At 40.3% G+C, this 15,471-nt stretch overlaps 1 protein-coding gene across 32 annotated transcripts in view; it reads right to left on the bottom strand.

Annotated features, from left to right (window-relative positions):
• The window catches only part of DLG2 (discs large MAGUK scaffold protein 2), a 2,352,634-nt gene that overhangs the window by 414,981 nt on the left and 1,922,182 nt on the right, over positions 1–15,471 (bottom strand). For all 32 annotated transcript variants that reach the window (XM_045165939.1, XM_045165929.1, XM_045165926.1 and 29 more), the window contains one exon: positions 2,971–3,127. In XM_045165939.1, coding sequence (XP_045021874.1) covers positions 2,971–3,127 — 157 coding nt within the window. The remainder of the gene's footprint in view (positions 1–2,970; positions 3,128–15,471) is intronic.

Here is a 15,471-nt window from a genome sequence, read left to right as displayed (position 1 = left end):
CCCTGCTGTGTCCATAAGTCTGTTCTCTCTCTCTGTGTCTCTGTTGCTGCTTGCAAATAGGTTCATCAGTACCAGTTTTCTATATTCCATATATATGCATTAAAAAAAGTATGTATTTGTCTTTCTCTTTTTGACTTCACTCTGTATAACAGGCTTTCGGTTCATCTACCTCCCTACGACTGACTCAAATTCATTCTTTTTAATGGCTGAATAATATTCCACGGGGCTTCCTGCTTCCCTCGTAGCTGTCAGTAAAGAATCTGCCTGCAATGCAAGAGACCCAGATTTGATTCCTCGGTCAGTAAGATCCCTTGGAGAAGGAAATGGCTACCCACACCAGTATACCTGCCTGGGAAATCCCACGGACAGAGGACTCTGGTGGGCTGCAGTCCATCACTTTGTAAGAGTTGGAGCAAGAGTTGGATATGACTTAGTGACTAAAGCACCACCAATATTCCACTGTATATAGGTACCACAGCCTCTTTATCCATTTACCTCTCAATGGATTTCTGGGTTGCTTCCAGGTCCTGGCTACTGTAAATAGTGCTGCAATGAACACTGGAGTACATGTCTTTTAAAACTGGTTTTCTCAGGGTATATGCACAGTAGTGGGTTGCTGGGTCATATGGCAGATTTATTCCTAGTTTTTAAGGAATCTCTACACTGTTCACAATGGCTGCATCAATTTACATTCCCACCAATGGTACAAGAGGGTTCCCTTTTCTCCACATCCTCTCCAGCATTTATTATTTGTAGAGTTTTTGATGATGGCCCTTCTGACCAGTGTGAGGTGACATCTCATTATAGTTTTGATTTTACATTTTTCTAGTAATGAATGATACTGAATATCTTTTCATGTGTTTATCAGCTATCTGTATGTCTTCTTTGGAGAAATGTTAAGTTATATCTTATATGTCATTTAAGTATAGAAGAAGTAGGTCGGGGGGAGTAGTTGAAGGGGTGATGATAGGCGATAGAACAAGGCCCTGGCACGGGACCTTACCCTAATTCTTCCATACTCAATCCTTCTAGACATCTGATAGTTGCTGAGTGAGCAGGAACCTCTATGTGTGGGAGAACCACAGACATGCAAAAGGGAGGGTCAAGCATGCAGACCACTGGACACTGCTCAGGTCAACTGACTGCATCCTATAGGTAAATCATGTGTGCAGGGGGTGGGAGTTGGAGTGATGGTTAACAAATATAAGGTCACTTGGAAAATTCTAGTTATATATCATAGCTATACAGCAAAGATGAATTTTCCAAAGGGCACAATGAAAACCACAAACTAAATGCTTTATTTAGTTACGAATCATAACCATAGCCGGAGAAAGCAATGGCACCCCACTCCAGTACTCTTGTCTGGAAAATCCCATGGATGGAGGAGCCTGGTGGGCTGCAGTCCGTGGGGTTGCTAAGAGTCGGACATGACTGAGTGACTTCACTTTTCACTTTCATACATTGGAGAAGGAAATGGCAGCCCACTCCAGTGTTCTTGCCTGGTGAATCCCAGGGACAGGGGAGCCTGGTGGGCTGCCGTCTATGGGGTCACACAGAGTCGGACACGACTGAAGCGACTTAGCAGCAGCAGCATAACCATAGCCATAAAACTGGGCTCTTTATGTAATTCTCTCTTATTATTTGCATGATTGCCAAAACTGCAGAGTGGACATGAACACTTATATTGGATTTAACTACTTATCATAGAATTTATCCCAAGGAGGTAGCTTGATGTAATAGAAAGAAGCATCAATAGATATTCAAAGAGAAGAAATGGCTTGGAGAAGAGAGGAGTGGGGAAAGCAAGATGGAACGAAGGAAGGCGAGTAAGAAGAGGTAGGTGATGGATATTAAGACTGAATATTTACTCTGACTCTCTAGTTAGGTGCACTTTTTTTTCCTCCATGCTACATGGCTTGCAGGATCTTATTTCTCTGACCAGGGACTGAACTCATGTCCACTGCAGTGGAAGCACAGAATCTTAACCACTGGACCACCAGGGAAATCCATAGTTAGGTGAACTTTGACAGGTCATTTAACCTCTCTGAACCATATTCTTTTCATCTGGATGTGGTGATTTACCTTTCACGGTGACTGTGAGAATATAAGTTACTTTTATAAAGTTATTACTTTTCTAATATGGCTGGTACATAAATCCTTACTAACTCATTGCTAGTAATTTTTGTATTTAAGTAAATGGTGATGTGCTACCACTTAGCAACATCAGCAAATTGTATGTAGCACTATTTTACACATTATTCATTTTTAAAAAATTATTTGTATTTTTGGCTATGCTGAGTCTTTGTTGCTGCTCAGGCGCTTCTCTAGCTGCGGCGAGGGGGGCCACTCCCTAGCTGTGGTGTGTGGGCTTCTCATTGTGGTGGCTTCTCTTGTTGTGGAGCATCTAGGGCATGTGGACTTCAGTAGTTGTGGCTTCTGGACTCGAGAGCACAGGCTGAATAGGTGTGGCACACGGGCTTAGTTGCTTTGTGACATCTGGGATCTTCCTGGAACAGGGATCAAACCTGTGTCTCCTGCACTGGCAGGCAGATTCTTTACCACTGAGCCATGGGGAAGCCCCTACATTATTCTTAAACAGTTACATGCAACAAACTCCATGCATCATGAAGATGCAGTTTTTAGAGTATAATGATGGATTTTGAAAGAAATTTAGCACTTTGAAAAATAAGTAACATACTGAAAAAAAAATGCATGCTTCTCAATGTTCTACTGGATACAAATATGTCTCAGAAAATCTAAATGAAAACACTGGCACCTCTACCTGATTCTGAAGGAAGTAACGCACCTCAAACCTGAACACCATTTAAATTGCGACGTGTACCTGAAGCCATAATGCTTTCTTCTGTATTTCCTTTGGAATGAGGGTGCTTTTGGAGTTATAACTGGAAGGGACTTTCTCTCAGATGGTGTCAGACATGGAGGGAATAAAGATTAAGGAGCAATACTCACAGATAGGATCTGGTCTCCTCTCTGGAGCTCCCCGCTCAGGTCTGCTGGTCCACCAGCCAGAATGAAGGAGACAAAAATACCTTCTCCGTCTTCTCCGCCCACGATGTTGAAGCCCAGGCCAGTGGAGCCTTTATGCAGGACCACCTTGCGGGGCTCCCTGCAGAAACAAGTGGAGAATCACGTCCATAGGGTGGCCCAGTCAAGATTTACATCGCTTTTACTTACTACCTATGAAAATGGCTTCTCCAATTATGATAAATTTGCATATCAAAAATATGCCAATATCAGGGCAGATGTCTGAATTCCTCACTGTAACAAATACCAATATACCATGCAAATGTATCCCTTAATTCCAAAACATTTCCTTAAACTAGCTTTACTTCCAATTTTCCTCTGTTTATAGCATCTGTTCTTGTCCTGAGCACCTACTGCAGCAGTATTCAATAGGATGGACGTATCCAAAGAGAGGAAGAGAATCTGGGGGACAAGAGACTAGACTGAATAGGCCAGATGATGAACTATATTACATGACAGCCTGTGGGCTTGTTTTTTGTTTAATTAAAATTTACTCTGGAGGCAGTGGGGACTCACTGGAAGACTTTTGAGGCATGAATACTATTTAAATCAATGTTAGGAAGATTACAAATGTCCACGGGTAGGATTGATGGAGTTGGAAGCACAGATATGATGGGAGACAGGAAAGCTACTGAGGATATTGACCAAGGAATCCAGGTTTAAGGAAGTGACAGGCTGCCCAAGAGGGAGGGCAGTGATGATGAAAAGAACCGGCAACATGAAAGAGGCAATTTGAAGGCAGGAACAGAGGTTGTTTCGGGTATTGGAAAGGAGGAAGGAAGAACATATGAAAGTGAACGTGAAGTCGCTCAGTCATATCTGACTCTTTGCGACCCCATGGACTGTAGCCTACCAGGCTCCTCTGTCCATGGGATTTTCCAGACAATAGTACTGGAGTGGATTGCCATTTCCATTTTGAGCAGATCTTCCAGACCCAGGGATGGAACCCAGGTCTCCCGCATTGTATATAAGTACTTGCAAAAAGGGGAGAGAGTGTGGGTGGAATGCAGGGTACGAGCATGAGTATGATGTTGACATGCTTAATTCCAGGTACTAGTCAGACATCCTCGTGGAGATGTGTGAAGCAGTTAGAGACAAAGGATAGGAGTTTAGATTCTCAGAGAGGACTGCAAAGGCAGGCTTGACGGTCATAGTAAAAGGATGAGAGATCAAATCTTAAGCCAACAGTTCATTGAGATTGTTTAGAGGTTGAAAACTTATGGAACACAGAATTGCAAGGGTTCTAAGAAAGCATCTAGTCGAATTATCTCAGTTTCAGAAAATGTTATCCTGCAAGCCTCAGGTTTGACCAAGATCTTTTTTTTAATATCACCTACCCTTCTCTTTCAAATATCTCAGTTCCAGTTATGAAATGTTTCTCTTCTATTTTCCTACTCTTAATGATGTAAGAATGACAAAAAGTCCAATATATTTTTATTTTTTTAATTAATTTTTTATTGGAGTATTGCTGCTTTACAATGTTGTGTTAGTTTCTGCTGTGCAATAAAGTGAATAAGTTACACATAAACGTATTGTTGTAGTTCAGTGGCTAAGCCATGACCAACTCTTTGTGACCCCATGGACTGCAGCATGCCAGGCTTCCTGGTCTTTCACTATCTTCTGGAATAAACTCCAACTCACGTCCATTGAATCAGTGATGCCATCCAGTCATCTCATCTTCTGCCACCCCCTTCTCCTCCTGCCCTCAATCTTTCCCAGCATCAGAGTCTTTTCCAGTGAAGCAGCTCTTTGCATCAGGTGGCTAAAGTATTGGAGCTTCAGCTTGAGCATCAGTCCTTCCAATGAATATTCAGGGTTGAGTTCCTTTAGGATTGACTGATTTGATCTCCTTGCTGTGCAAGGGACTCTCAAGAGTCTTCTCCAACACCACTGTTCAAAAGCATCAATTCTTTAGCGCTCTGCCTTCTTTATAGTCCAACTCTCACATCCATACATGACTACTGGAAAAACCATAGCTTTGACTATACAGACTTTTGTCGGCAAAGTGACATCTCTGCTTTTTAATATGCTGTCTAGGTTTGTCACAGCTTTTCTTCCAAAGAGCAAGTGTCTTTTAATTTTGTGGCTTCAGTCACTGTTTGCAGTGATTCTGGAGTCCAAGAAAATAAAGACTGTCACTATTTTTCCACTTTTTCTCCATCTATTGGCCATGAAGTGAAAGGACTGGATTCCATGATCTTTGTTTTTTTGAATGTTGAATTTTAAGTCAGCTTGTTCACTCTCCTCTTTCACTCTCATCAGGATCTTTAATTCCTCTTTGTGTATGCATATCCACTCTCTGTATATCCATATCCTTCCCACTGAGGTCACCACAGAGCATTGAGTAGAGTTTCCTGTGCTGTACAGTAGGTTTTTAATTAGTTATCTGTTTTATACATAGCAGTGATTTCATGTCTATCCCAATCTCCCAATTCATCCCAACCCTCTTTCCCCCTCCTTGGTAACCTAAGTTTGTTCTCTCAATCTATGACTCTCTTTTTGCTTTGCAAATAAGTTCATCTGTAGCATTTTTTTTAGATTCTACACATAAGGAATATTATATGATATTTAGGTCATCATAATAATGACTACACAGACTTTTTTATTTGCTATCACATTTCCTTGCATAAAGAGATGCATTATAGCTATATTTACCCTTATTTGAAGAAAGGTGTACAATGCACACTAGAGCTTGGACTATAAGTGATACGTAACAATGCTATGTATTAAGAAGTAACTTGACATAGAGTTAGTTCATTCTGGTGGGTGTAGACTACTTATACGCAATAACATGCAATAAGTCAGTTTGTTATAGGGTATGTTAGAAAGCAGTACATATTTTGGGAAAAAGAAAAAGTGGAGGAGTTCAAGGACAGGTGCTTGCAGGGATGAGCTTGCGCAGGATTTACTGAAAAGGTGACAGTTGAGGAAAGACTGAAGAGGTGAGGAATCTCATCATGCTATCTAAAGGAGATGTTCCAGCTAGCAGGGACAGAGGCCCTAATATGGGAAGGTGCCTGGTGTTGTCAAGGAAAAGCTAGGAGGCCATGCGGCTGAATGAGTGGACAAGGGAAGGAGAATGGGTAAAAGATGACATCAGTGTACTGGTTTTCTATTGATGAGTAACAGATCACCACAAACTGAGTGGTGACAGATTACCTCACAGTTTTGTGGGTCAGAAGTCGGGGTGGCCTTGTCTAGGTTGTCTGCCTAGGATTTCATAAGGTTGTTATCAAGGTGTCAGCCAGGACAAACTTTATTGGGATGCTCTGGGGAAAAAGCCAGATCCATATTCAAATTAGCTTGTTGGCAGATTTCAGTATCTTGTACTTGTAGGACTGTTTTACATATATCGGGTTGGCCAAAAGAGTTCGTTCAGTTATTTCTGTAAGATTTTATGGAAAAAATCCAAATGAACCTTTTTTTGGCCAACTCAGTATTTTATTATAAGGAATTGACTGATGGAGCCATGGATGATGAGAAGTTCCAGGATCTATAGTCAGCAAGCTGGAGACCCAGGAGAGCTGATGGTATAACTTCCAGCTCAAGTTTGAGTCTAAAGTTAGGAGAAAAGCAATGCCCCAGATCAAAGGCAGAAAGAAAGAGCAAATTGTCTCTTACTTTGTCTTTGGTTTTATTCAGGCCTTCAGTGGGTTGGATGGGGCTACTCATATGAGAGAGGACAATCAGCTTTACTCAGTATACTGATACAAATGATAGTCTCATCCAGAAACATCCTCACAGACACACCCTGAGTAAGGTTTAATTATCTGGGCACCCTGTGACCCAGTCAAGTTGACATACAAAATTAGCCATAACAAAGACTGAGGTCCTATTTCCTTGCTGGCTACCAGTTGGGAGTCTCTTTCAGCTTCTAGAGGCAACCCCCTTTACTTCTCATGTGGTCCTCTCTAAACTTCAAGTCAGAAATGGTACACTGAATCCTTTCCTTTTCTGGAAGCTCTCTGGCTTGTTCTTCAGAAGCTGGCTGGATTTAACTCTCTGCTTTTCCAAGGTCTGTGTGATTAGGTTTGAAGCATCCAGATGATTCTTCACCTTAAGATCAACTGCTTAGTAACGTTAATTACATTTGCAAAGTCCCTTTTCCATGTAAGGTAACTTAACTGTGGGAGCAACACCAGAAGATGGAGATCATGGGGCCATTTCAGAATTTTGACTCCCACAGGCAGATAGGCAACAGGGGATAAATCCTGAAGGGTCCCGTAGACCATTTAAAAACTTTGATTTTTACTCTGAGAGAAAAAGGGACCCACTGGGAAAAATTACCTGATCTGATTTACATTTTAAATGATTACTTTGGTATAAAGTAGATATGAGAGGCAAAGACTAAAGAAGACCGGTTCAGTGGATTTTGTTATATTTAGGCAAAATATAATAATGCCAAGGGCAAGAGTGGTATTAGAGGAGGTGGTGGACAGTGGATACATTTCTAGTCTGTTTTCTTTTTCTGTTCAGATTGAACAACAGACTGGTTCCAAATAGGAAAAGGAGTATGTCAAGGCTATATATTGTTACCCTGCTTATTTAACTTATATGCAGAGTACATCATGAGAAACGCTGGACTGGAAGAAGCACAAGCTGGAATCAAGATTGCCAGGAGAAATATCAATCACCTCAGATATGCAGATGACACCACCCTTATGGCGGAAAGTGAAGAGGAACTAAAAAGCCTCTTGATAAAAGTGAAAGAGGAGAGTGAAAAAGTTGGCTTAAAGCTCAACGTTCAGAAAACGAAGATCATGGCATCTGGTCCCATCACTTCATGGGAAATAGATGGGGAAACAGTGGAAACAGTGTCAGACTTTATTTTTTGGGCTCCAAAATCACTGCAGATGGTGACCGCAGCCATGAAATTAAAAGATGCTTACTCCTTGGAAGGAAAGTTATGACCAACCTAGATAGCATATTGAAAAGCAGAGACATTACTTTGCCAACAAAGGTCTGTGTAGTCAAGGCTATGGTTTTTCCAGGGGTTATGTATGGATGTGAGAGTTGGACTGTGAAAAAAGCTGAGCGCTGAAGAATTGATGCTTTTGAACTGTGGTGTTGGAGAAGACTCTTGAGAATCCCTTGGACTGCAAGGAGATCCAACCAGTGCATTCTGAAGGAGATCAGCCCTGGGATTTCTTTGGAAGGAATGATGCTAAAGCTGAAACTCCAGTACTTTGGCTACCTCGTGCAAAGAGTTGACTCATTGGAAAAGACTCTGATGCTGGGAGGGATTGGGGGCAGGAGGAGAAGGGGACGACAGAGGATGAGATGGCTGGATGGCATCACTGACTCGATGGACGTGAGTCTGAGTGAACTCTGGGAGTTGGTGATGGACAGGGAGGCCTGGCATGCTGCAGTTCATGGGGTCAGAAAGAGTTGGACATGACTGAGCGACTGAACTGAACTGAAAATAAATTAATTTAATTAAAAAAAAAAGCTTTAATATTCTATTTGGTTTTTCTTTATATCTTTTATTCCTTTGCTGAGACTCTTTCCAAAAAAAAAAATTGATTTCAAGTGTATTTGTAATTGCTCATTGAAGCATGATGGCTGCTTTAAAATCCTTGACAGAAAATTCCAACATCTGTTTTATTATTACCTCAATGTTCTATCTTTTGTCTTTCCTCATTCAAGTTGAAGTTATCCTCGTTTTTGGTATAAGTGATCTTTTATTGTATACTGGACATTTTGGGTGTTATATTGTGAGGCACTGGATTATATCTTATTTTAGTCTTTTCCAGGTTGTAGATTTGTTTAGCAGATCCAAGTGGGATGGGTATTCAGCTCTCCACATGGGTCTGATGACACCAGAGAGGAGAGTGGGGTACCAGTTTGCATTCTAGTCATTCTACCTGCCTGCCACTTGGTGGGGTAGAGGCTCAGGTCCTTCTGGACCCACTGACACCAAAGATGGAGAGAAAGTGGCATGTTGACCAGTACTACCTTGAACCACCTTGTTTTGCCTCTGAGAGGGGCTAGAAGTTCAGCCCTCCCCACCTGCATCGAGCCCCATGGACAGGTAAAGTGGTTTGCCAATAAATGCTGCTTCATTCTCCCTCCTCCTGTCTGTTGCCACTGCCCAGGGATAGAAGTTCAGCTCCCAGCAGGGCCCTGCCAATACCAGGATTAAGGGAACAGAAAGCTACTATCATTCCAGCTCTTTGCTGCTGCTGGGTAAAGATGCAAGTTCAGCTTCCCACTGAAAGTGGAGTATCAACTAACAACACCTCATACTATCTTATTCTGCCTTTTAGTTGCAGGATGGGAATGGAAGTTCAGCTCTTCTTTGGCCTCCTGACACCAACCCAGTGGAAGAAATGAAGGGCCATCTCATAATTGCGTATCCCAGTTGTCTCTGGTGGGGTCAGGAGTCCAGCTATCCACATGGTCTACTGGTACCACAATGGTGAGTGGACGACTTTTTCTTTGTTATCTGGCTAGAGTAGGACCCCACTGCCCAAAACTTCCCTGTTCTATTAGTCTACTCTTTCCCCAGTCCTTTGGTTACAGGGAGCAGGCTTTTCTTGAGGCTTTTTAATCTATTCGTAGTGGCGGTTTCAGGGTATAACCTTCTGTGGCCCATCCAGGATATATGGGATGCAGAAAGAAAATCCAGATAACTCACATCAGTGTCATTCCTCTTTGAGCCAGCCTGACATCTTTCCAACTTAAAAAAAAAAAAAATTTATTTATGGCTGTGCTGGGTCTCTGTTGCTGTAAGCAGGTTTTCTCTAGGTTGCAGGGAGCAGGGGCTACTCTTTCTTCATTGTATATGCAGGCTTGTCATGGTGGTGGTTTCCCTTGTTGCAGAGCATGGGAAGCTCTACAGCATGTGGACTCTAGGGCTCTAGGGCATGAGGATTCAGCAGTTGCATTGTGTGGGCTCAGTAGCTGTGGCTCATGGGCTTAGTTGCTCCACAGCAGGTAGGAACTTCCCAAACCAGGGATCGAAACCATGTCCCCTGCATTGGCAGGCGGATTCTTAACCACTGGACCACCAGAGGAGTCCTTTGTCCAGCTTTTTAGAGTGTCTTTATGTTTGTTTGTTTGATTATGTCTAAAGTTGTTTTTGCTTTTCTACATAAAAGGGAGAATTAGGAACGGGGATACTTTCCATTGGCTGATACCAGAAATCCAGGTTCTAGATACGTTTTTGAAGGTAGGGGTTAATAGGATTTTTGACAAAAAAGTTATTATAAAAAATATCTTTTTTTCCCCCCAGTATAAATCACATATTCTCAGTGGGACCAATGACATTCAAGCTATAGATAATAAACAGATGGCAGGAAGGAGGCTATTATGACTCTGTTTACCTAGATGCTAAATGTTGTACTTGATGCTTTCTGTGCATCATTCTATTTATTCCTCAAAACAATCCAATGATGGAGGTACACTGATGTCCGCAACAACTTTGAAACTAATTCTAAAAGGAAGATGTATTGGTGACTGGATAGATGGAAGAGGAAGTATAGTAAAATGTTGAAGCCAGAATCTAGATGGCAAGTATATGGGTGTTCATTATAGCATTCTTTAAATTTCTTTATGTTTGAAAAATTTTATAACAAAATATTGAGAAAAGTAGGCAACCTGATGATGAAATTTTTTTGACAACTCTCTAGTGTAGTTAAACAAGACTACTTGCCCAACTTTTTACTGAGTTTAGTAAGTAGCAAAGGCAGAACTAAGGTGCAGATTTTCTAATTCAAAATCCCAGAGTCTAAAGTACAATATATTCCAGAGGCTGTCAATTGACAAGCTGGAGGCTTAATATGAACCACAGTGTTAACAAATTTTTGAATTCGTTGCTCACGTTTAAAATTAGAAAAACTTGCATCAAATGTGGATTCATGGCTTTACATGGAAAAAACCAACCCAGACATTCTATGAATACTGACTCTCAGTCTCATTGTACAGCAACAGTTGTCTAGAACATGGCTCACTTAGATGGGGTAGTCATTCTCTACCATTTATCCTCTAGTCTCATCTCTGCCTCATGTTCCTCAGACCAAAAAAGCTATAAGTTGCATCACATTTGCCCTTCTTGCAAAGTTAAGAGCAAAGTAAAGCATTTCTTGTACCCATGGTTCTATCAAAAATGAGAAAATTTTGACTTTGTGGAGGGAGCCTGATATTTTAATAGAAAAATGGGAGAGAACAAAATTCATTTGGAACTAAGGATTATCCTTATATGTTTAATATGCAAAACGAGTCTCTGCAGAAAGAATACAGCTTTTAAGATTATAATGAAACATTAGACCCCAATACATATCTATGTAACTTACACAGGGGCATATTGTTAGTGACCTCTGTGCATAAAATATATCATTTGTGAGTGATGGTAGTTTTTATTTGTTTTCCTTGGACAAGTCTTTTAAACTAAGTTATTTGGAAATTTCTCAACTCGTGAGATTTAAATGTGTTTTTAAAAAGAGAATTTTGTATAACAGTAAATTAGGATGTTTATTTTAATAATAAGGAGGAACGCCAAAGAAATAAATCTGTAAAATTCTATGCAAATGAACTGTCCTAAGCATACGCCAAATGATTTACTTTTTCTAATTTAAAATTCTTATACTAATAACCCATTATATTATGTGGAAGATTTTTAAAGAGTTTTCATGTAAAAACAAAACAAACAAATATAATGAATATATAACAAAACAGAAACAGACTCACAGATAAAGAGAGCACACAAGTGGTTACCAGAAGGGAGAGGGAAACAGTGGAGTGGGGCCAGATGGGGATTAAGAGAGACAAACCACTACGTATGAAATAAACACGCTGTGAGTACATATTGCACAAAGCAGGAAAGAGAGCCAGTGTTTTATAAGAACTTGGTTGTTGTTCAGTTGCTAAGTTGTGTCCGACTCTTTGTGACCCCATAAACTGCAGCACGCCAGCCTTCCCTGTCCTTCCCTATCTCCTGAGTTTGCTCAAACTCATGTCCATTGAGTCAGTGATGCCATCCAGCCATCTTATCCTCTGTTGCCCACTTCTTTTGCCCTCAATCTTTCCCAGCATCACAATCTTTACCAGTGAGGCAGCTCTTCGTATCAGGTGGCTAAAGTATGGAGCCTCAGCTTCAACATCAGTCCTTCCAATGAATATTCAGGGTTGATTTCCTTTAGGATTGACTGGTTTGATCTCCTTGCAGTCCAAGGGACTCTCAAGAGTCTTCTCCAGCATCATATTTTGAAAGCATTAATTCTTTGATGCTCAGCCTTCTTTATGGTCCTATTCTCACATCCATACTATAGCTTTGACTATACAGACCTTTGTGGGCAAAGTGATGTCTCCGTTTTTTAATATGCTGTCTAGGTTTGTCATAGCTTTTCTTCCAAAGAGCAAGTGTCTTTTAATTTTGTGGCCATAGTCACCTTACATAGTAATTTAGGAGCCCAAGAAAATAAAATCTGTCACTGTTTCCACTTTTCCCCCAACTATTCGCCATGAAGTGATGGGACAGGATGTCATGATCTTCCTTTTTTTAGTGTTAAATTTTAAGCCAACTTTTCACTCTCCTCTTTCACCTTCATCAAGAAGCTGTTTCGTTCCTCTTTGCTGTCTACCATGAGAGTGATATCATCTGCATATCTGAGGTTGTTGATATTTTTCCCAGAAATCTTGCTTCCAGCTTGCCATCCACCCTGGCATGTGCGTGATGTACTCTGCATGTAAGTTAAATAAGCGGGCTGATGATATACAGCCTTGACATACTCCTTTCACAATTTTAAACCAGTCTGTTGTTCTACGTCCAGTTCTAACTTACTTCTTGTCCTGCATATAGTTTTCTCACGAGGCAGATAAGTTGGTCTGGTATTCCTATCTCTTTAAGAATTTTCCACAGTTTGTTGGGATCTACACAGTCAAAGGCTCTAGCCTAGTCAATGAAGCAGAACTGTAGATGCTTTTAAAAATTCCCTTGCTTTTTCCATGATCCAATGGAGGTTGGAAATTTGATTGGTGGTTCCTCTGCTTTTTCTAAATCCAGCTTGTAAGTTCTCAGTTCACATACTGCCCAAACCTAGCTTGAAGGATTTTGAACATAATCTTGCTAGCATGTGAAATGAATACAATTGTATGGTAACTTAAACATCCTTTTTCATTGCCTTTCTGTGAGATTGGAATGAAAACTGACCTTTTCAGTCCTGTGGCCACTGCTGAGTTTTCCAAATTTGCTGGCATATTGAGTGCAGCACTTTCACAGCATCATCTTTTAGGATTTGAAATAGCTCGGCTAGAATTCCATCACCTCCTCTAGCTTGGTTCATACTAATGCTTCCTAAGGCCCACTTGACTTCACACTCTGGGATGTCTGGTTCTAGGTCAGTGACCATACCATTGTGGTTATCTGGGTCATTAAGACCTTTTTTTGTACAGTTTGTTCTGTGTATTCTTGCCATTTCTTCTTAATCTCTTTTTTTTAGGTCCTTGCCATTTCTCTCCTTTATTGAGCCCCTCTTTGCATGAAATGTTCACTTGGTATCTCCAATTTTCTTGAAGAGATCTCTACTCTTTCCCACTCTATTTTTTTCCCTCTATTTCTTTGTATTCTTCACTTAAACCTTTCTTATCTCTCCTTGCTTTTCTCTGGAACTCTGCATTCAATTGGGTATCTTTCCCTTTCTCCTTTGCATTTTGCTTCTCTTCTTTTCTCAGCTATTTGTAAGGCCTCCTCAGACCTTGTTGCATTTTGCCTTGTTGCAGTTCTTCTTATTGGGGCTGGTATTGATCACAGCATCCTGTACAATGTCACGAACCTCCGTCCATAGTTCATCAGGCACTCTGTCTATCAGATCTAATCCCTTGAATCTATTTGTCACTTCCACTGTATAATCATAAGGAATTTGATTTAGGTCATACCTGAATGGCCTAATAGTTTTCCCTACTTGCTTCAATTTGAGCCTGAAATTTTGCAATAAGGAGCTGATGATCTGAGCCATAATCAACTCCTGGTCTTGTTTTTGCTGACTGCATAGAACTTCTCCATCTTTGGCTACAAACAATATCATCAATCTGATTTCAGTATTGACCATTTGGTGATGTCTGTGTGTAGAGCTGTCTCTTGTGTTGTTGCAAGAGAGTGTTTGCTATAACCAGTGCATTCTCTTGGCAAAACTCTGTTAGCCTTTGCCCTGCTTCATTTTGTACTCCAATATCAAACTTGCCATGTATCTCTTCACTTCCTACTTTTGCATTCCAGTCCCCTATGATAAAAAGGACATCTTTTTTTGGTGTTAGTTCTGGAAGGTCTTGCAGGTCATCATAGAATCATTCAGCTTCAGCTTCTTCGGGATTAGTGGTTGGGGCGTAGATTTGGATTACTGTGATATCGAATGGTTTGCCTTGGAAACGAACCGAGATTATTCTGTCATTTTTGAGACTGCACCCACATACTGCACTTTGGACTCTTTTGTTGACTATGAGGGCTACTCCATTTCTTCTAAGGGATTCTTGCCCACCGTAGTAGTTATGATGGTCATCTGAGTTAAATTTGCCCATTCTGGTCCATTTTACTTCACTGATTCCTAAAAGAGCTTTAAATGGAGTATAATCTATAAAAACACTGGATCACTATGTTGTGCTCGTGAGACAAATATTATAAATCAACTACACTTAAAAAATAAAAAATAGGGTGTTTCAATGTATATTTTCCCTTTTAGAGGATCAAAACCCTGTGAAAAATTAGAAGTTCTGCTTTTTAAAACTTTATTTTTATTTTATATTGGAGTATAGTTGATTTACAATGCTTTGTTAGTTACATGTGTACATATATAGTATAAGTGATTCAGTTATACATATATCCATTCTTTTTCAGATGCTTTTCTCATATATTTTTACAGGATATTGAGTTCCCCATGCTATATAGTAGGTCCTTATTGTTCATCTACTTTATATAAAGTAGTATGAAAAGTTCTATTTTTTGATGCTTTGGTAAGTCAACTAGTTTACATTAGTTGCTAGGCTAGTTTATTGTTCACACAGCTAGTAAGTATCAGAGCTAGTCTTTTTTTTTTTTTTTTTTAAGACACAGCTTCTTCCTCTACTTTTATTGAGGTATAATTGGCATGTAATACTGTATAAGCTTAAGGTGTATGGCAGAGTGATTTGACTAATATATATCATGAAATGATGATCATAATATGTTTAGTAAACATCCATCATCTCATACAAAATTAAGGAAGTAAATTTTCTTCCTTGTAATGAAAACTCTTAGGATTCAGGCTCTTAACATCTTTCACATATAACGTACAGCAGGGTTAATATACTTACCATGTTGTACATTAGACCCCTAGTACTTATTTATTTTATAACTGGACGTTTGTACCTTTTGACTGTCTTCATAGAATACCCCCTCCTTCCCACCCTCTGCCTCTGATAACCACAATCCGATCTATTGTTTTTTTTAATAAG

Source organism: Bubalus bubalis, chromosome 5, assembly GCF_019923935.1.
Source record: "Bubalus bubalis isolate 160015118507 breed Murrah chromosome 5, NDDB_SH_1, whole genome shotgun sequence".
Classification (NCBI taxonomy): Eukaryota; Metazoa; Chordata; class Mammalia; order Artiodactyla; family Bovidae; genus Bubalus; species Bubalus bubalis.
The sequence above is the reverse complement of the archived record's forward strand: the minus strand, read 5'-3'. Positions and strand labels throughout refer to the sequence as shown.